The sequence below is a fragment of the Calypte anna genome, unplaced genomic scaffold, assembly GCF_003957555.1.
Source record: "Calypte anna isolate BGI_N300 unplaced genomic scaffold, bCalAnn1_v1.p scaffold_86_arrow_ctg1, whole genome shotgun sequence".
Lineage (NCBI taxonomy): Eukaryota > Metazoa > Chordata > Aves > Apodiformes > Trochilidae > Calypte > Calypte anna.
Window position 1 is genome coordinate 129231 of NW_022045534.1, and position 17744 is coordinate 146974.

Consider the following 17744-nt stretch of genomic DNA (forward strand, 5'->3'; position numbering starts at 1 on the left):
CGCTGTCCTCCCCTGGAAATACCGTACCCACATCTTCTGGGCTTTTCAAATGACCCCTCAACTACCTGAGTTCCCTTATCTGAAATGTAGCGGACTGTAGGTGGAGTGAGCAACTCTGCTCACTCCACACACACCAGGGTCACTGGCTGAGAAGCCATCTCTGCAGTGTGAATATCACTGAGCTGCCCAAAGCAGCCTTTCCCTCTGCATGCTGTGGGATGAGCTGCTCATCCTGAGGAGCCATTTCTCCAATGTGTTGGATTCCATTTCACAAGCCTGTGACTGGTCTGAGGTGCTTTCCTAAACTATTCATCCACGTTTTGCCACAGATTGTCCCAGCCACAGTGTGTTAACTTTCCCCCTCTCTGTAGGGAAGAATTCCCATCTCAGCTGTACAGAATCTGCGCACAGAACATGGCTGCACAGTCTTCTTCCACCCAGGAGCTACCCTCCACAGGGTTTTTTGTGTCCTAGAGAAGAGCAGATGCTCCTGCACTAGCAGCTGTACCAGTTCCCTTTTGTCTTCCAGCTGGTGGTGAAATGCCAACACTAACTGGAAGAGTCCCAGCAGGTCCCAGGGCCACCCCTGCCCCATGTGCACCCAGCAAGCACACCACAGGGTACTCACATCATCTTGACTCCTTCTCTGTCCTCATGATTAATCTCTGCCAACACTGCACTCATGTCAAGGTTTTTGGTCATTTCTTCTAGAGCATTTTCAGGAATCATATCTATGAAAACCAAAATAAAATTAAAAGACCTGAAAAACTGCAGCTCCCTCTCAGCCTGAGGAGAGTAATAAAAACCCAGAGGCTCTAGGTTGTGAAGTTTCCGTGCTGCACAGAGCAGGCAGGGTACAACATTTCTACTGGATCTGCAGGGACCTCAGCTCTGTTCCACAAGGCTCTGGTCCTGGTTAGGAGCAACAAGAAGTTTTGCTCAATGCAAGTTGCACCAGAGGAGGTTTGGATGGGATACTAGGAACAATTTCTTCACCAAAAGAGTGGTTAACCATTGGAACAGGCTGCCCAGGGCAGTGGTGGAGTCACCATCCCTGGAGGTATTAAAAAAATGTGAAGACACGACACTTTAGGGCATGGTCTAGTGGGCATAGGAGTCTTGGGTTGATGGTTGGACTTGGCGACCTCAGAGGTCTTTTCCAGCAATTCTATGAGGGTGTTGGTTACCAGGAAGCCAAATGTCCCGACAGCTTAGTGAAGTTTTGCAGGGCACAAGGTGTGGCACCCTGGGATTCCATACTCACGCTGATGTCCAACGATACAGTGAGCAGCCAACAGCTTCAGTGATGGCACCTCAAACAATGCCTGGTGGAAAAGGAGTTCCCGGGCAGTAGGACGCTTGCTGGGGTCATGTTCCAAACACTTCTGAATGAACTCCTGAAAGACAAAAATCACATCAGTAGGCATGCAACAGCAACAGGTCTGCAGGGATGCTGGTCCCTCCTCACTCACCCTCTGGAGAGGGTCCTCCAGCAGCTGGATGGCACTGTTGATGGCCTCCTGAGGCACGTAGGATGACTCCCCATTACCCTGTATTTCCAGCACCGCCATCTGCAAACACAAGGCAGCACATCAGACCTCACTGAGGATTAGTGGCTGCACTGAATCCAGCTCAAGGAGACCCCTGCCAAGCCTGAGCTCACAGCAGCCAAGCTGTTTGGTGCATTTAAGGTCATAATTGCCGGAGGCCTCATTACAACAGCTTGTTTGTAGCACCCTAACAGATTGCTAGGGAGACCTGAAAACCATGCCAGCACAAGCATGGACAGTATCTTCATTTTTAATCTCATGATCCTTTGGTCTGTACTCCTGCTTGATAATTCCCACTCTCTAATGAATCAGCACTGGGGTCGCTGCCAGTCTCTGTACCAACAGCTCCATTTTGCAGGCACACAATGCCACCCAGAACTGGCTCCAGACACCATATGCACCCAGCCCAGCTACGAAAGGGTGGCAAAAGGTGCCAGAGAACATCTTCAGATTCAACTCAAGTTTTGTGCCCTACAAGTCGTGTTTCCACAGTTCTCTCCCCGCTTTGCTTACAGGACGCATAGCACAGCTTCAGAATTCTTTGTGGTGGCTCTTCCTGACAATTCTTCCCAGAAAAATATTCCTACCAACAACTCCCATTTCCCAGAGCTGGGCCTACTGATTGCTAGGATAGAGGAACCACTAAGCTGCTGAGATGAGACCTGTCAGGCTGGGGTCTGATTGCAAGAAGCACCTCTGTTAGGTGGGGAGAGGCTGGCCTGGAAAAGTTACAGACCACAGCTGTCCTCTCCTCCAGAGCCCCTAGGAGAACAGGGATTCCCCCAAAGGTTTGGTCTCCATGTCAGACCAAACCCATTCTCTCTGCCCCATGGCCAGTGCTCCACTCACCTCTAGCGCACACATCCCAAAGGAGTAGATGTCCACAGCAGTGGTGACGTTGGCAACTTCTGTAAGACAGAAATGACAGCTGCCATCAGTCCCTGCCTGCTGCCCTCAGCAGTGTCAGCAGGACCACCTCTGCACCTCTGTGGTGATCCTGCAGCCTCCTCTGCCATCAGAGGGCAGAGGAGTTGGAGCATTTAAGGAGGCAAATAATTCAAAACAAGTCACAGAACATCTTGGAAGCACTAGTAAAGCCAACAAAGCCCAGGCCTGCAGCTGCAGCCATGCCATACCTCCATATTCTGGGGCAAAGAAGTGCAGGTTCTTCTGCTCCTCACGACAGGTCTTCACGTGGTTGTTAATTGTGTCTGGTGCCACTAGAAGGAAGTCACAGATGCTCAGGATACAGGAAACAACAGCCCAGACCCCTCAACTAGATGATCCTAGGGAACACATGCAACTGCAGGGCTGTGTGGTGCTCCCCAGCATGGGGAAGCTAAGCTGGCTCCTCCTCAGTCCCTCACCTCAGGCCACCTGCCCTGAAATATCTCTGCATCGATTCCTTGGCTGCAGATCCACCAAGGCAGCTCAGCCTTACTCTCCAAGAGCAAACCTGGAGACCAGAGTTTCTGCTGAATGGGAGACAAGCTGGGAAGGACCCAATGTTGGAGTGAGAGTCCCAGAAACACCCAACTGAAATCAGACCTGGAGCATTTGTTATGAGCAAGGTGGCTGTAACAGGAGCCTAGGAACAGGCAGAGATGCCAGGACCACTGCAACCTGACACTACCTCAGGGCTCTAGGAGAGGGGTAGACCTGCAAGGCAACTCCTCCACCCATCAGCAGGGCACTGGTGCCACAGTGCCTCAAGACACAAGTCAACCAATACTACTGAATGAGGAGGGATGACCACCCTGACAGCAATGGCCTCTCAGCACCTCCACAGCAACCAACACAAACCCATCAGAGCTGTGGGGAGGGAGTAACTCCCAGACACAGAAACAACGAGCAGAAAACAGGTATGGACCCCAAAAAAAGATAAGCCTTTGGGACAGCCACCTCTGATGAGATAGCAAACAGCTCTGCAGAGCTAAGCAGCTGGCTCCACCAGGGAGAAACACCAAGACAGGCAGGGAGCAGAGTCACCACCCCATCTCTTCAACATGCCTGGTCTAACAGTCTCAGGCTCAGCCTCTCCTGTCCCTTCTGGACAATCAGAACTGGTCCTTGTTTGAACTGCTACCATGCAGACTTAAAGGGAGCCAAACTGCTTGGATTTTTCCTAGTGTTCCTGGATTAGGGCAGGACACACCAAAGAGGGCTCCCAGTTGCATGAGATGAAACTAGTGCCCAGCCTCAGAGGAGCAATATTCTCTGGGCTCTAGGCATGTGGGTCAAATTCCTCCCTTCAGCAGTCAGAAGACACCCAATTCTCCCCAGTTCCCAAAGATGAGCTCTGGACTTCTGTGCAGCTTTGTATTTTGGACTACTGAGCTACAACCATAATTTGTCTCATCCTTTTGTGTTTTCCTGCACTTCTGGAGGACATCCTGACCTACACCTTTGCATCACACATTACCCACATTCCTACCAACTGCCTCAGCATTAAGAAGATCAGTGCCTGAGGTTCTCCAAACTCTGGTGGGACAGGCCTTCTCCAGCTTCTACCCTGTCACCATGCCTTCAGCCTGAGCCTGACTGCACACCAGCACAACAGGTCCTCACACTGGGCCTTCTGCAGAGGTGCCCAGACAGCCACAGTGGAGAGGGTCTCATCAGCTTTTGTCTACAGGCATTATCTGCCTTTAGAACCCACTGGTCCATGGGTGGCTACTGAAAGAATAGGGGCTACAATCAGGTCTTTCCCCAACAGCTAGATTTCCTCATCACTGATGCTCTGCCCTGTTTCCAAGGAATCAAGATGAGTTTTAACAGCACTTGATTCCTCTCCCCCTCTAAGTATTTATACTTTTCTACTAAAAAAAATTCACCACTGTAAAAACAAACCATTTAATACTGTCCAATGAGGTTTTGCCTTCTTAAAAATAAAACAAACAAAAAAACTCCAACAAACACACACACAACCTCTCACGACTTTCAGAACTTCTGCTGGAAGTTCCTGCAGGAACTAAACACAATTTATCCTAAACTTATTTTTATGGCAGACACACACAGCACACATGAACTATCAAACAGGTGATTTTGTGAACCCTGCTAAACGCAACACCTCCTGCATGCAGGACAACCTCTGGCTACAGGGAACAACCTCGATGGCCTGGGATATGGAACAGGAGTTACCAGGTCAGTCTTCTACTCCTTCTGCCTTTCTTCTCTGTAAAACTCCAGCAGGAACCCAAACCCCACCTTCAGCTGTGCCGTGCAATGCAGCCAGAGCTCTGCAAGGAGCTGAGCAGCTGCCAGGGCATCTGTCCCTTCTCCAGACCCCTGAAGAAGGGCAGAGCCACCAAGGATCATCCTGAGCTGACACCATGCACTGTCGGCTCAGAACCCACCCATGTCCTGGGCTGCACCTCCAGAGTGTGAGCAGCAGGGCCAGGGAGGGGATTGTCCCCCTCTGGGGACACACCCCTGGGGTAAAGCTGTGTCCATCTCTGGGGTCCCCATCAGCAGAAGGACACGGAGCTGTTGGAGCCAGTGAGCCAGTGCAGAGGAGGCCCTGGAGCTGCTGGGAGGGCTGGAGCAGCTCTGCTCTGGAGCCAGGCTGAGAGAGTTGGGGGTGTTGAGGCTGGAGAAGAGAAGGCTGCAACGGGGAGACCTTAGAGCACCTTCCAGTGCCTGAAGGGGCTCCAGGAAAGCTGGAGAGGGACTTGGGACAAGGGCCTGGAAGGATGGGACCCTCCGAGGGGAAAGGGTTTCCAGTTGCAAGAGGGGAGATGGAGAGGAGATCTTGGGCAGGGAGGGAGAAATTATGGTTGGACTTGGTGATCTCAGAGGTCCTTTCCAACCATGACCATTCTGTGATTTTCAGATGTGGGACATGGGTTAGTGGTGGCCTGGAATAAGGTGATATCCTGGATGGACTGGAGTGGGATAGGAAAAGGGGGAAGGGTTTCCAGCTGCAAGAGGGGAGATGGAGAAGAGATCTTGGGAAGGGAGGGAGGGAGAAATTGTTTGGGGTGAGGGTGCTGAGCCCCTGGTTGCCCAGGTTGCACAAGGAAGCTGTGGCTGCCCCATCCCTGGCAGTGTCTCAGTCCAGGTTGGATGGGGCTTGGAGAAAGCTGGGCTGCTGGGATGCATCCTTGCTCTTGGCAGGGCGTGGAACTGCATGAGTTTTAAGGTCTCCTCCAAGCCAAACCATTGTATGAGAAGGGCACTGCATCAACAGCATCACAGAAATTCAGCACATGCCATCAAGCGTTGGACCAACATCATCAAGGAGAAACTCTGGCAAGGTACTACCCAGGACAACACCACTGTGCTGAACCAGCCAAGTATAATCTTCCAAACAATGCTTTGATCAGTTTTGATTTTCCAGTGTCAGTGCCACATGTTGGATGGCAATGACCACTCCCCCTCTCCAACCACCTGCCCGTGACTCCTGGGCCCTGGTTAGGGAAGAGGCAGTAATCGACTGCAGAAACAATCAACATGATCATGAGAAACCTTAGCCAGAGATGTCACACAGACCCTCCCATAGCAGAAAGGCAAGCCCTACGGAACTCTAGGCCAAAGCCCCTCTGTAATGTCTGTCTGTGCCTCATTAAAGACTTGATAATGAACTTCTCTACATCCAGGCCTTATGGACATCCCGCAGCGGCACCAGCCTCTCTGGGAAGAGCTGGCCTAGTACTGTGCATGGGCAGTTCCAACTCAGACACAGAGGAAGGGAGTTCTGGATGTGCTGTTGTAGCTCATCCAGGGACCTGTTCCCTCCGATGCGCTGGTCCTTGGGCCTCTGAGCTTGCGGAGTCCAGCTGGAATTCCTCAGTGTGTTGCAGGGCCTGGCTCTGCAGCAGGTTTGATGAACCACACCTGGCAAGCCTTCTCCCTGCCGTAGCACTTCACATCACAGCTGATGTGCAACATGGCTGGAAGTCACATGTGTGACCTTGCTCTGTCATTCCAAAGGTGAAGAAGGCAACAGTAGAGCAATGGCCTAAGACCACCAGATTCTTCTCTGTAGTCCTCAGAGCTAAAAGAGACAGTCTGGCTAGATACAGATCTGTATCACTCATCTCTGTGACAGCAACAACTCTGAACAGCTCTCTGCCAGTGCACTTCTGCCAGGCAGAAGACAGAAGTGCTGTCATGCCTCATGGTGGTATTTTTGGGTTTGGTCTGGTCTAGTCACTATTGAAGGTCCAGCACCTCGGTGTGCAAGACAATTAGCACAGACAGAAGCTTGAGAGGAGCTTCTACCAAGTGCACATTTTAGAGCAAACTCTTAACTGTACAGGATAAGAACACACACTTCAAGGTACCGGACATAAGCTCTTCTGACTGACTCACACATGGCTGCCACCTGCCACCCACTACTGTATCTAGTGGTGACTTAATTCCGTGAACAAACAGCTGCACAGAGGCTGAGGACAGCCAGGTTAAGCAAAACAAACAATGAAGGCCAAAAAAGAAAGCCAGATCACCAACTCTAACAACAAACATGCCTCTCAGCCACAGAGAGGATGACTGCAAGGGACAGACTATGAGACAGGAAGAGATGTGAAGTACAGCAGAAGGTAGGGCAAGAACCTTGCCTTTGCCAAGTTGAACTCGATCTGACAATAAAAAGCACAAAGAGAAATAATCAACATTACCACAGCAACACGCAGAGCTCACTGGACCTCTCAAGCCCTCAAGGACACGTGAGAGCTAAGAGCTCCCAGACAGCTGACCGGAGTGCCTATCAGCAGTGTCAGCCAGTGGTGTTCCTTCCCAGCTGTCACCAGGGGCAGGTTTAGCAGAGGCCAACTCACACAGTGACTTGCCCTTGGAAACAGCACATGTTGCAGAAGACATTCTCCTTTTGAACTGTGTCCAATTCACCCCCACCTTTGCTCTGCACTCCACACTTCCTCCTCACAAGCAGGACAGTCTGCCCAGCTGCCCATCCTCTCCTGAGGATGCCAGCTCTTGCAAATCCCTAAGCATTCTCCAAGGCACAAATGTAACACCCTACTCTTCTACAGGAAGTGCTCAAGCACACTGTACCACAGATATGAGCAGGCTTGGAAAGAAGAGGAAAACCAGATGACAGCGAGAAGGATCAACAACTAATGTTTAGGATTAGTCCCAAGGTTGCTTAGCAATCCAGCAAGAAGGGACAATTAACCACCTCACCTGCACTGCACCAACACCACAGGGACCCAAAACCAAACAATAGAATACAAGACCATCTGGTTTCAACTGTAAAGGGATGGCCAAGGGGCCAGGACAGGTATGAAGCCACATTATCCCTTGCACTCATACACTCAAGACATCATCAATACTGCAAAAGATTGCCTAAACCCAAGACCTTTAACAGGTCATTTCACTGGCATACTAAGGTGCCAACCGTGTTTTTATTAGGGCAAAGTCTAGAAAACAAACAACTAGGAAGCTAATGGAAAGAAAAACCAGCATGCAGCCATCACACACAGAGTCCAGCAGGAAAAGCAGTGGCAGATGCAAACTGGTCACAGAACACCAGCACCCTACAGCCCTGCAGATCCCTATAAGGGACTGTAAACAGCCTCTGCAAAGTTTTTTGATGCACTGAGACATCGTCAGAGGCAAGAGGATTTGCTTTTGAACAATTGAGTGTCTAACAAGACGAAGGGACAAAGAGGTTCAGTCTATAAGAAGATGACTCCCTGCACTGTCAGGTAAGAGCCCTCCAAGTGCTCACATCTCTGTTCATCTCACCATGTCTACTGACATTGCTTCTGAGCAGGGTCATGAACCTCTGCTTAGAGCATCATGCACATTTCACTGCAGAGAAAACCTGGCTGAAGCAGCTCTGGAGGCACATGCAACGGATCTGGCACCCCACAGAAATTCAGGTACTTGGAGAGAGGCATCCATGGGCACAGAATTAATATAGAACCACAAAATCATGGGGTGACTTAGGCTGGAAGGTCTGGAGGTCAGCTTGTCCAACCCTGCTGCTCAAGCAGGGACACCCAGAGCTGGTTGTCCAGATGGCTTCTGCATAGCTCCAAGGACAGAGACTCCATCACTTCCCTGGGCAACTTGTGCCATTGTCATCTTCACATTGGAAAAGTAATTCCCAGTGTCCAGAGGAACCTTCCTGGGGTCCAGTTTGTGCCTGCTGCCTCTGGTCCTGGAAACGGGCACCATTGGGAAGTCTGGTTCCATCCTCTTGGCATCCACAGACATGGATTTGATCCCAAGCCCTCTCTGCTCCAGGCTGAGCAGTCACAGCTACCTCAGCCTCTGCCCACAGGAGAGATGTCCCAGTCCTTCAAGCACCTTGGTGGCCCCTTACTGGATGTTCTCCAGTCTGTCCACATCTCTGTTGAGTCCTGAGAAGCCCAGCATTGGACCCAGCACCCCAGTGGGTCCCCTCCTCTTCCTCCACCTCCTGGCAGTATTTTGGCTATCGCAGCCCAGGATATTGTTTGCCTTCCTCACAGCAAGGGCACGTGGCTGGTTCAGGTAAAAATGAAGTCAACAAAGAAACAATGGAAAGTTAAATGCTGATGCTGTGTCACAGTTCTTGTGAAGCAGTGGATGCTATTTTTATGTTTAAGTAAAAAAGCTTTCAGAGTTTTAAGCTGACATGTTTGACCTCGTCCATTACACAGAAGTTGAAAGTGGCAGTAGGTGGATCAGAAAATGCAAGAGTGCAGACAGAACAGATAAAGAGGGCATGTAAGAGAAGTGCTGTCAGCCCTGGCTGCATGAAGGCTCTTACACAGGAACTTCAAAGCCTCTGAGCACTTTATCTGGAACAGTTCACAATGCAAACAGCTTTGCTCCCAACAGAGTGTGCAGGGAGATTTGGAATCTACACACACCACAAGGTTTGAAGTTTTAGACCAGAGGAACGAAGGTCCCACCAACCAGGAAAGCCCCTGCTTGGATTGCATCACCTGACTGCAACAGAGCTGGTACCAAAAAGGTGAAGGGGCAGCACCACTGCTGTTCCTGCTCAGCCCTTTGACAACCCAAATGACAGGGTACTAATTAACTGCAGGAGCTTCGTGTCAGTGCACGAACTACACGCAGCCAGAAAAGCAAGACAAGATGTCCACTGAAATGCTGTGGACTGAGCTACTCTGTGGGAATCTTTTACTCCCAGAAGATACATAGTTACTGGAGATATTTACTCCCAGAAGTACACTGAAAAACCAACTCCTCAGAAATATGACTATGAGCGTTACTTTGTGTTTTGAGCAGCTGTTCTACAGAAAATTCTATTGAACCAGGATAAATACATATTCTATAAAAATGCAACTACAGTCCATAAATTCGAGTCTTTCAGGTTTAACTTCCCTGCATTTCAGACCTGTAATCACATCTCTGTGGTCACCATGAGGTGCCAAGGTGAAGCTGCATGAGTGACCTTGGAAGATTTAACAAACAGAAAAGCTCACACCTGAAAGCAGAGCCTGGAGTGAAAACACCACTCAGCCCACATGCCTCAAGGCCTGTATCATAAAATCATCTAAGTTGGAAGGGACTTCATGAGAATATGATTGAGCAAGGTCAGCTAGAACAGGTCACCCAGGAGTGTGTGCAGTTTGGTTTTGAGTATCTCCAGGGAGGAAGACTCCACAACCTCTCTGGACAACCTGTGCTGGGGTTTGAATACTCTGACAGTAAAAGCAAAGGTATTCCTGTGTTATTTCATGCACTTCCTTTGGTGCCCATCACCTCTTGCCCTGACAGTGGGCACTACATGGAAGAGACTGGCTTTCTCCTCTTCATCCACTCCCATCAGATATTTAGACATACTGAAGTGAGCCCTTGAGCCTTCCCCTACCCCAGAGGAGAAGTCAGTCTTCAGGAACCTCCCCATTTTCCATGACCTTTCAAAGACATCAGCACTGTGTGTGCATCCCACCAGGCCCCATACGGACTTAGGTCTGTGGTCTCTTGAGGAACTGGAGAGGACACTGACCACTTCATCCCAAAGATGTCAAACACTTGCTAAGTTTCTACACAACTGATCTCTCAAGAGCTGGTATGAAGGAGACTTCTAACATGCTGATGTTGCACATGCCTTCATTCAAAGAGCCCCAAAAGTAGGGGACATACACATCTCCTGTACTAATACTGAAATGGGCAAATGAAGAGATGGATGACTATCAGACATGTCCCTGACACACCCTGGAAATCTACATCAAAAAGAGAAAAAAAACAATCCAGTGAAGTTGAAGCAGCAGGTGCCTTCAACATAACAAAAAAATAATACATTTGACCACAGAAAAGGCAAGTTATCATAACACGGAGCACCAAACAGGGAAACTGGGACCTTTTTAGAAGATCCTATTTAACTGAAAAAGACAGCCAGCCTAGGAGATAGTTGCTCTCTGATGTTTTCACAAATGAGGTGACTCAGCAGCACAGAGAAGTACACTGAGCAAGGAAGGCAAGCAAGGAAGCAAGAGCCAACTTTTAAACCTTCTGCAAAATAAAAATGAGCTTATTACTATCCCAGCATAGCAGGACATAAACATGTTAAGTCTGGATTCCACTTGGTGACTTCACAAGACACCAATTCTTGTCACTAAATCTGACTTCAAAAACCAAAACAAATCACACCCTCCTCTCAGAGGCACACACCAAATTATAACACACACATTCAGCCAGGTTTTAGTTGCAATTTCAGTAACTACCGACCACAGTAAGAAGCCCCCTGATGGTCATCTCCTGCCTTGAGGAGTCCACTTATAAATAAAAACAATGCAGGTCTCGTAACTATTTTTGCCCCTCTCACAGTCGGAGCAGCAGCTAGATCATGAGATGCCCATCAAGCTTATTCCAATTTGAAATTCTATCATTCAGAATACAGAATTCAGAAACAGAATCATTCTATGATTCTATGAAATTAACCTCATGCTATTCCACCCAGTTTGCTCAACAGTTTCTCAGGAACAATCCAAATGTGAAGAACCTTCACTTTATGATAAGCTTTCACAGCAAGGGGAGTCTCAAAGACAACACAGGCCAAGGTGAAACAGCCTTTAAGAAAACCAAACTGTAAAGTGAAACTGTAGAGCTGCACATAAACTCACGTTAAATCTTCCTAAGTGAATGCTAACATGAGTGAAAAAGCTTCCCATTTTAATGATAGATTTTTCTGTCTGCTGATTTCAATTATCCATTCTTTTCCTCTATAAACTATGCTCATGTTGATTTAAAAAAAGCTAGACTCAAGATAGTTTTTTATTTCTACATCATCTATTGTCTCAGGTGTCTGAAGGATGTGAAACACAGCATGACACATCTCTAAACACCAGGTAACAAAATTCAAGAGAGTGAAATAATGACTAAAATAAGAATAGTTATGAAAGCCTTTCACTCACAAACCTATGAGCTCAATGCTCAAGTGAAACAGGAGCGTGAATTCAGTGTTTTCAAGCCCAAATCACTGCCTAAGACCTCTGGATTAAACAGTTTCCAGTTCTTTCATGAACAGCACATAGTGATACAGCAGTACTGGTAAGCCAAGTTCTCAAGAACCCAGTCAAGGCAGCTCAGTATTTCCAGGACATCTGATGCTTCAGCACCAGTGAGATACCAACACACCTCCTCAGGCCTGAAGACTACTGGTCAAGGCCCCTTTTCTTGCCTTTTGTCCTGCTCACAATGGTGATTCCATTTCTGAGAAAGGGCTTGCTGGTCTTTACCCTTGTTGCCATCAGCATGCCTGAAGCCACACCAAAGCCCAGGCTCGGACATGTTCCCACACAGTGGGCTTGTCCCTGGACCAGTCTGTCTGGGAAGGGTGGAAGAGGTGAGGTGGCCACCCCACCCCCTTGGGGTGGCCAAGGCTGTCTGCAGCACAGCTGCCACAGCCCCCCAGCAGCATTGCTTGACCAGCCACCCCCAAGGAACCCTGCCCTGACTGCATCAGCTTCCCCTTGGCTCCATCACATCCCAGCCCAGCTTCCCAATGGAGCCTCCTCTCTGCTGGTGGTGCACACCAGCACACCACAGCCTCCTCCTGCTCCTCCAGGCACTATAAAGCCCATTCAGATGGGTCCATCCCTTTCCTCTACTTCCAGCTGACAGCTGGTAGGTTCCCAAGTCAGTAGACAAGAGCAAGCTTGATGGCAAAAAATAAAATAACTCTTTTAAATGGCTATGCATCACACTATTAATTGCATCACAAATCGCAGCACTTGACCTTCTGCAGCCCCTGCCAGCCCAAATTCCTCCTCATATGCATGAGTCTCCCCCAGAACAGAGTTTCATCTGGGGAAACATAAATGTCAAACCTTACTTCACAATCAGGGCCTCATCTGGGCAGGATGTCACCCTGGCTATCAGGAGCCAGACAGAGTCACTGAAACATTCATCTTAAAAATAAACATCTACAGAGTTAAAACTACAAGCAAGCAACTGGATAGCCAAGCACAAAGCAGAGGCTAGTCCGGGTCTGGTGCCCAGCCAAGTCTAGCAGAGCAGTAGCAGGGCAGAGCCTGACATAGGTAGGAAGTTCAGTTGGGGAGAGCTGGGAAGAACGCAACCGCTTGGCTTGACATGCGGGAGCTGGCATGCATGGGGGCCACGGACGAGCACGCTCTAAGGATAGGGAGAGAACTAACAACCAGGAGACTTCACAAAGGGCAGCACTCCCTCTCTGTAAGGCTTTGGCCAGGAGCATGGTGGCCTGCACCCCAGCACAGAAAACCAGGCCTCGAAGTTGGAGGCACCTGAGCCAATTGGTTGGACACAGCAGCCTTATAGCGAGGGAACGCCACAGGTACATTCGAGACAGTGTGTATGTTTGTGTGTGTTAAATACAGACACACACCCATATATATAGATATATATACACACACACAAATAAATTAATGTACATTACATATAGAGTGGTCATCACATCACAGGAGCGGAGAAGTCTGCTCACCATTAGCAAATATCCTATGAAAGACTGTTGGTAAGAGAGCAGCCCGTAAGCGGGAAGTAAAACAAGATAGAAGTCAATGAGTTGATGAAACAGCAAAACACTTCACACCCAGAGAGACAGCTGGGCCAGTATCCTGGCGAAACACAGGCAAGACCCAGAACCTGGCCTGCTGCCAGCTGTCTTAAAAATATATTCACATGGGGGACATCAGTGATTCTAACCAAGAACCAGATCAAGTGAGGGAGACAAGACACCCCTGACCAAGCAGATCACAGCTGACCCTGTGGCTAAGCAGCTGGAAGTTCTGCTCTGTGAGGGCTCTACAGTCCCTTAGCACCCCCTTCAGCCAACAATACCTTTTCCCTATATCCCAGCAGCTTCTCCCAGGCATGAATCTTGGCAGCAGAACCTATGCTTACATCCCAGGCCACATAATTTAAGAGCAATGTTAATACCAGGGAAGACTCAGGCTCCTGGCACCTTGGCCTAGAACTGACAGCAGACTCTGGACAGATAGCAGTTAAATACCTAACAAATCCTAGAGGTCAGGGAAAAATATGCCTGGAGGCAAACGCACTAGCACATCACTGACCTTCCCCCAAGCTCTACTGAAGTCTCGCTCAGCACAAGCCAATGCACAGCCATGAGTTGGGGGCACCAGAAGACAGAACACTCCAGTCTGAGGCCTCAGTTCAGCTGGCGCACTCCAAGAGCAGCCCAAAAGGATTTTTAATTCAAACCCATCAGCTCCTTCCACCTGTGACTGGGTCCCACACTTCCAATGAGGATGTCACAAAACACTTCCCAGTGTTGTGTAACACAAGCAGACAGCAGCATGAAGCACACTTCTCTGTTGGCCTCAGAGTACCTTCAACATGTCACAGCCCAACACAGAATGACAGAATGGTTTGGGTTGAAACGGACCTTAAAGACCATCTAGTCCAACCCCTTGAACAAGTCCCACCAGCCCAGGTTTCTCCAAGCCCCATCCAACCTCGGCTGAGACACTGTCAGGGATGGGGCAGCCACAGCTTCCTTGGGCAACCAGGGGCTCAGTACCCTCACCCCAAAGAATTTCTCCCTCCCTCCTCAAGATCTCCTCTCCATCTCCCCTCTCCCAGCTGCAAACCCTTCCCCCTCGCAGGCTCCCATCCCTCCAGGCCCTTGTCCCAAGTCCCTCCCCAGCTTTCCTGGAGCCCCTTCAGGCACTGGAAGGTGCTCTAAGGTCTCCCCGTTGCAGCCTTCTCTTCTTCAGGCTGAAACCCCAACTCTCTCTGCCTGTCTTCACATCTCACAACAGGTTCCCTTCACAGGCCCACTGGTTAGCCAGTACAGACACAACAGTGTTTCACATGGATCTTAGGAACAGTACACAGGAAACACGTCAGACCTAACATAGGCAAAGTTTTCACTTGACCACAACTCCAGAAAGCACCTAGAACATTCCAGTCTCTGGGAACACCAGTGGGAAGGTTTTCTCACCCTTATCATGAGTTCTCCAAAGCTCCCTACTCATTTGACACTTTTCCTCCCTTAATCACCTAACACTGCAACTTATGGCACTAAGAATAAGTCAAGAAATTAATGGACTACGGATGGCTTCTGCATTTAAGCAGTGTGAGAAATCTCCCCCTCTTTCCCACACCTTTTCTCTTCCACAGATGACCCCCCGCATATAAAGATTTCATCCCTATTCCCAAACTCAGTGCAGTAACAGCAGCAACACCCCACTACAAAATCCTCCTTTTTTTTTTTTTCCTGCAGTGCACAGGTGGTTCCAGAAAAGAGACTGATCCAGACTTACAAGCAGAACAAGAAAAACAGCAGCCAGTCCTGCTGGTGCATATGCTTCTGCAACCTGAAGTAGCAGCAAGAGGCAGAAGGGCTGCAGGAACCAGCACTGGCCACTTCTCATGTGACACAAAGTCACAGGCATTGCTCCAGCACTTTCTCACCCCACAGACAGGAGGATGCATTGCAGAACAAACGAGCAGCTTCCTTTCCCCAGATTTATGCCCCACGTTCAGCAAGCATCCACTTTTGATTAAAGCAGAGGGAAGAGGAGCTCTCAGGAAGGTGCCCAGGGCAGCGCGCTGGGGACAGAGAGCATCATGAAGAAGCTCACAGTGCACTGAACCACTGTTCCCCTTTCTAAATCCATTAGAAATACTGACCTGCTTATGTAAATATGTGAAAGTTTTCAGATACCATCCAGCTGCAAGAAATAACTACAAGAAGCAATAAACACAAGCCTAAGGCTGTCAGTGATGGTTGCTGTGAGGCCAGCATATGAGCACAGCCTGCCAGGCTCCTGCTCAGTCATCAGCACCAAGAGCCTGGAGTTGCAGCACAGCCACAGTCCTGGTGACACAGCTGTGACCTCCCAGTTGGGTGGGCAATACAGGAGGGAGAATGCTTCCTGCAACACTGGCAGCTTCAGGTCCAGCCTGCACTGGAGCTACAGCCTTCACATCAAGAGGATTCCTCTTCTGGCCACAGGTCCACCTGCACTTGCTTCCTTTTTTATTTAAGAAAGGACCAGAATCTCACAGATCAATCACTTCACTTCTGAACACAGGTGACTGAGGCAGCCTACAAGAAGGAAGCTTGCTCAGGACAACTGCAGTTGTACACTGCTCCTGTACAGCCATGCTCTCAGAACGTGTCCTTGCTGGACAGGGTGGTTGCCACACAGACACCCACTGCTCTGGCAGAGGACACACTAGTTTTGTTGCCTCTGTCCCTCCCACCATGCCTAACAGAAGCAAAGCTCCATGACACTGGAGGGGGAAGCAAAGGTGTAACAATGCTGGGCCAAGTTTTCGTGCCCAGGTGCCACCTTTCCTCTAGACAGCCCCTGAACAGCACCACTGGGAGCCTGAACACTCTCGAGAACGTCACATTTGCTGAGCTGCAGAACCTCCCCTGGTGAAAGCCACGGCTCCAGATAACAACTGCCAGGGGTCTGGTTTTGCAAACAAGTGCTGGCTACAAATCAGAAAGGTTCTGGCTGTGTAACACTTCTAAACTACAACAGAAAGAGAAAAATCTCTTATGTGCTCAAGTTTTCTATAGACTTCCTATCATGGTTCTGAATCGAATGCCATGGAGCTGCCTGTGCTTCCCAGCACACAGTACCAGAGGTACACAACTCTTGGGAATTTCTCCCAGTGGAAAAAGTCAGGAGAAGATGAACCCCATGATGTCATCAGCCTGTATGAAGAGCAAGTCACCAAGCTGACAGAGAGAGAGAACTGAGCACTCCTGCTGCCTTGACCCAGCCTCCCTGGGTACAAGGATGTGTCAGGGGATTGTTACAGGAGACCCCATTTCCAGAACTAAGAGACAACACAGGGGTTCTCATAGAAAGAAAAGCCCCAGAGGTCTGGAAATTTATGAAGAGAGGCTATTTTTAGATGACAGGCAAAGCAGAGCATTCTGTTGTGTACTGTAGCATTCTGTCTGCTCTGCCAACACCAAACCAAGAACCCACACTGACAGAAGCCCCGCAGGATGGCAACTGCTCACTCCTCAGGTCTGAGAATACTTGCACAAATTGGACGACAGGTAGCAAAGCTGTCACAGGAAAGGCTCTGTGAAGGTACCACAACGTATCCTAACTGCAGACAGATTTTGAGAGACATGGGAGCAGCAAACAGAGAAGGCAAGGATGCATGGCAATGCCAGGAATGTCACTTCCTACTTCTGGAATAAAACATTTCAGCACAGGCCCAAACAAGCAGAGCACGACTGCCAAATGGGCCAAATGGGCCTGAGGCAAAGCAGCATCCTGAGGTCCAGGCTCAAGGGAGTGATGCTGGATGAGGACACCAAGACAAGCAGCTTGCTGCAGCCAGAGTCTAGAAGCCTGATTGTAAACGTTGTTTGCTACAAGAGGCACTTGTGGGGCCTCAGTGGACAAAGCTCTCCAGACAGCTGTCAAAGCCTCTCAACATGGGGAAGAGAACTCTGTGTGCATTAACTTGGAACAGACTACAGAGCAGGTAAACCCAAGGAAAAAATGCATATAAAATATAAGAGTTCCAGCACCATTTCTCAACTCAGCACCTTGAGATCACAACTTGAGGAAGCAGTTAACAAGGGAAACAGTACCCAGTATCAATCCTTTCTTCACCCGGAGGTGCTCCAACCATTAATTCTACCACCAGTCCCTGGCACAGCTGATGTGGAGGAGGATGAACACATGTACATAAATGCTTATCATGCCTGGTAACCCTGACAGGATGAGATGCCTTCTTCTGCTTGAGCAATGTGTCTGGTAGGCAAGGGTCACCTCCAGCAAGCCTTAC

The 17744-nt window shown here is 49.3% G+C and overlaps 1 protein-coding gene across 3 annotated transcripts in view; it reads right to left on the reverse strand.

Moving 5' to 3' along the window:
- The window catches only part of NRBP1 (nuclear receptor binding protein 1), a 35431-nt gene that overhangs the window by 3317 nt on the left and 14370 nt on the right, over positions 1-17744 (reverse strand). For all 3 annotated transcript variants that reach the window (XM_008492920.2, XM_030468861.1, XM_030468862.1), the window contains exons 8-12: positions 2687-2770; positions 2400-2458; positions 1473-1571; positions 1265-1397; positions 629-731 (exon numbers count right to left, since the gene is read on the reverse strand). In XM_008492920.2, coding sequence (XP_008491142.1) covers positions 629-731; positions 1265-1397; positions 1473-1571; positions 2400-2458; positions 2687-2770 — 478 coding nt within the window. The remainder of the gene's footprint in view (positions 1-628; positions 732-1264; positions 1398-1472; positions 1572-2399; positions 2459-2686; positions 2771-17744) is intronic.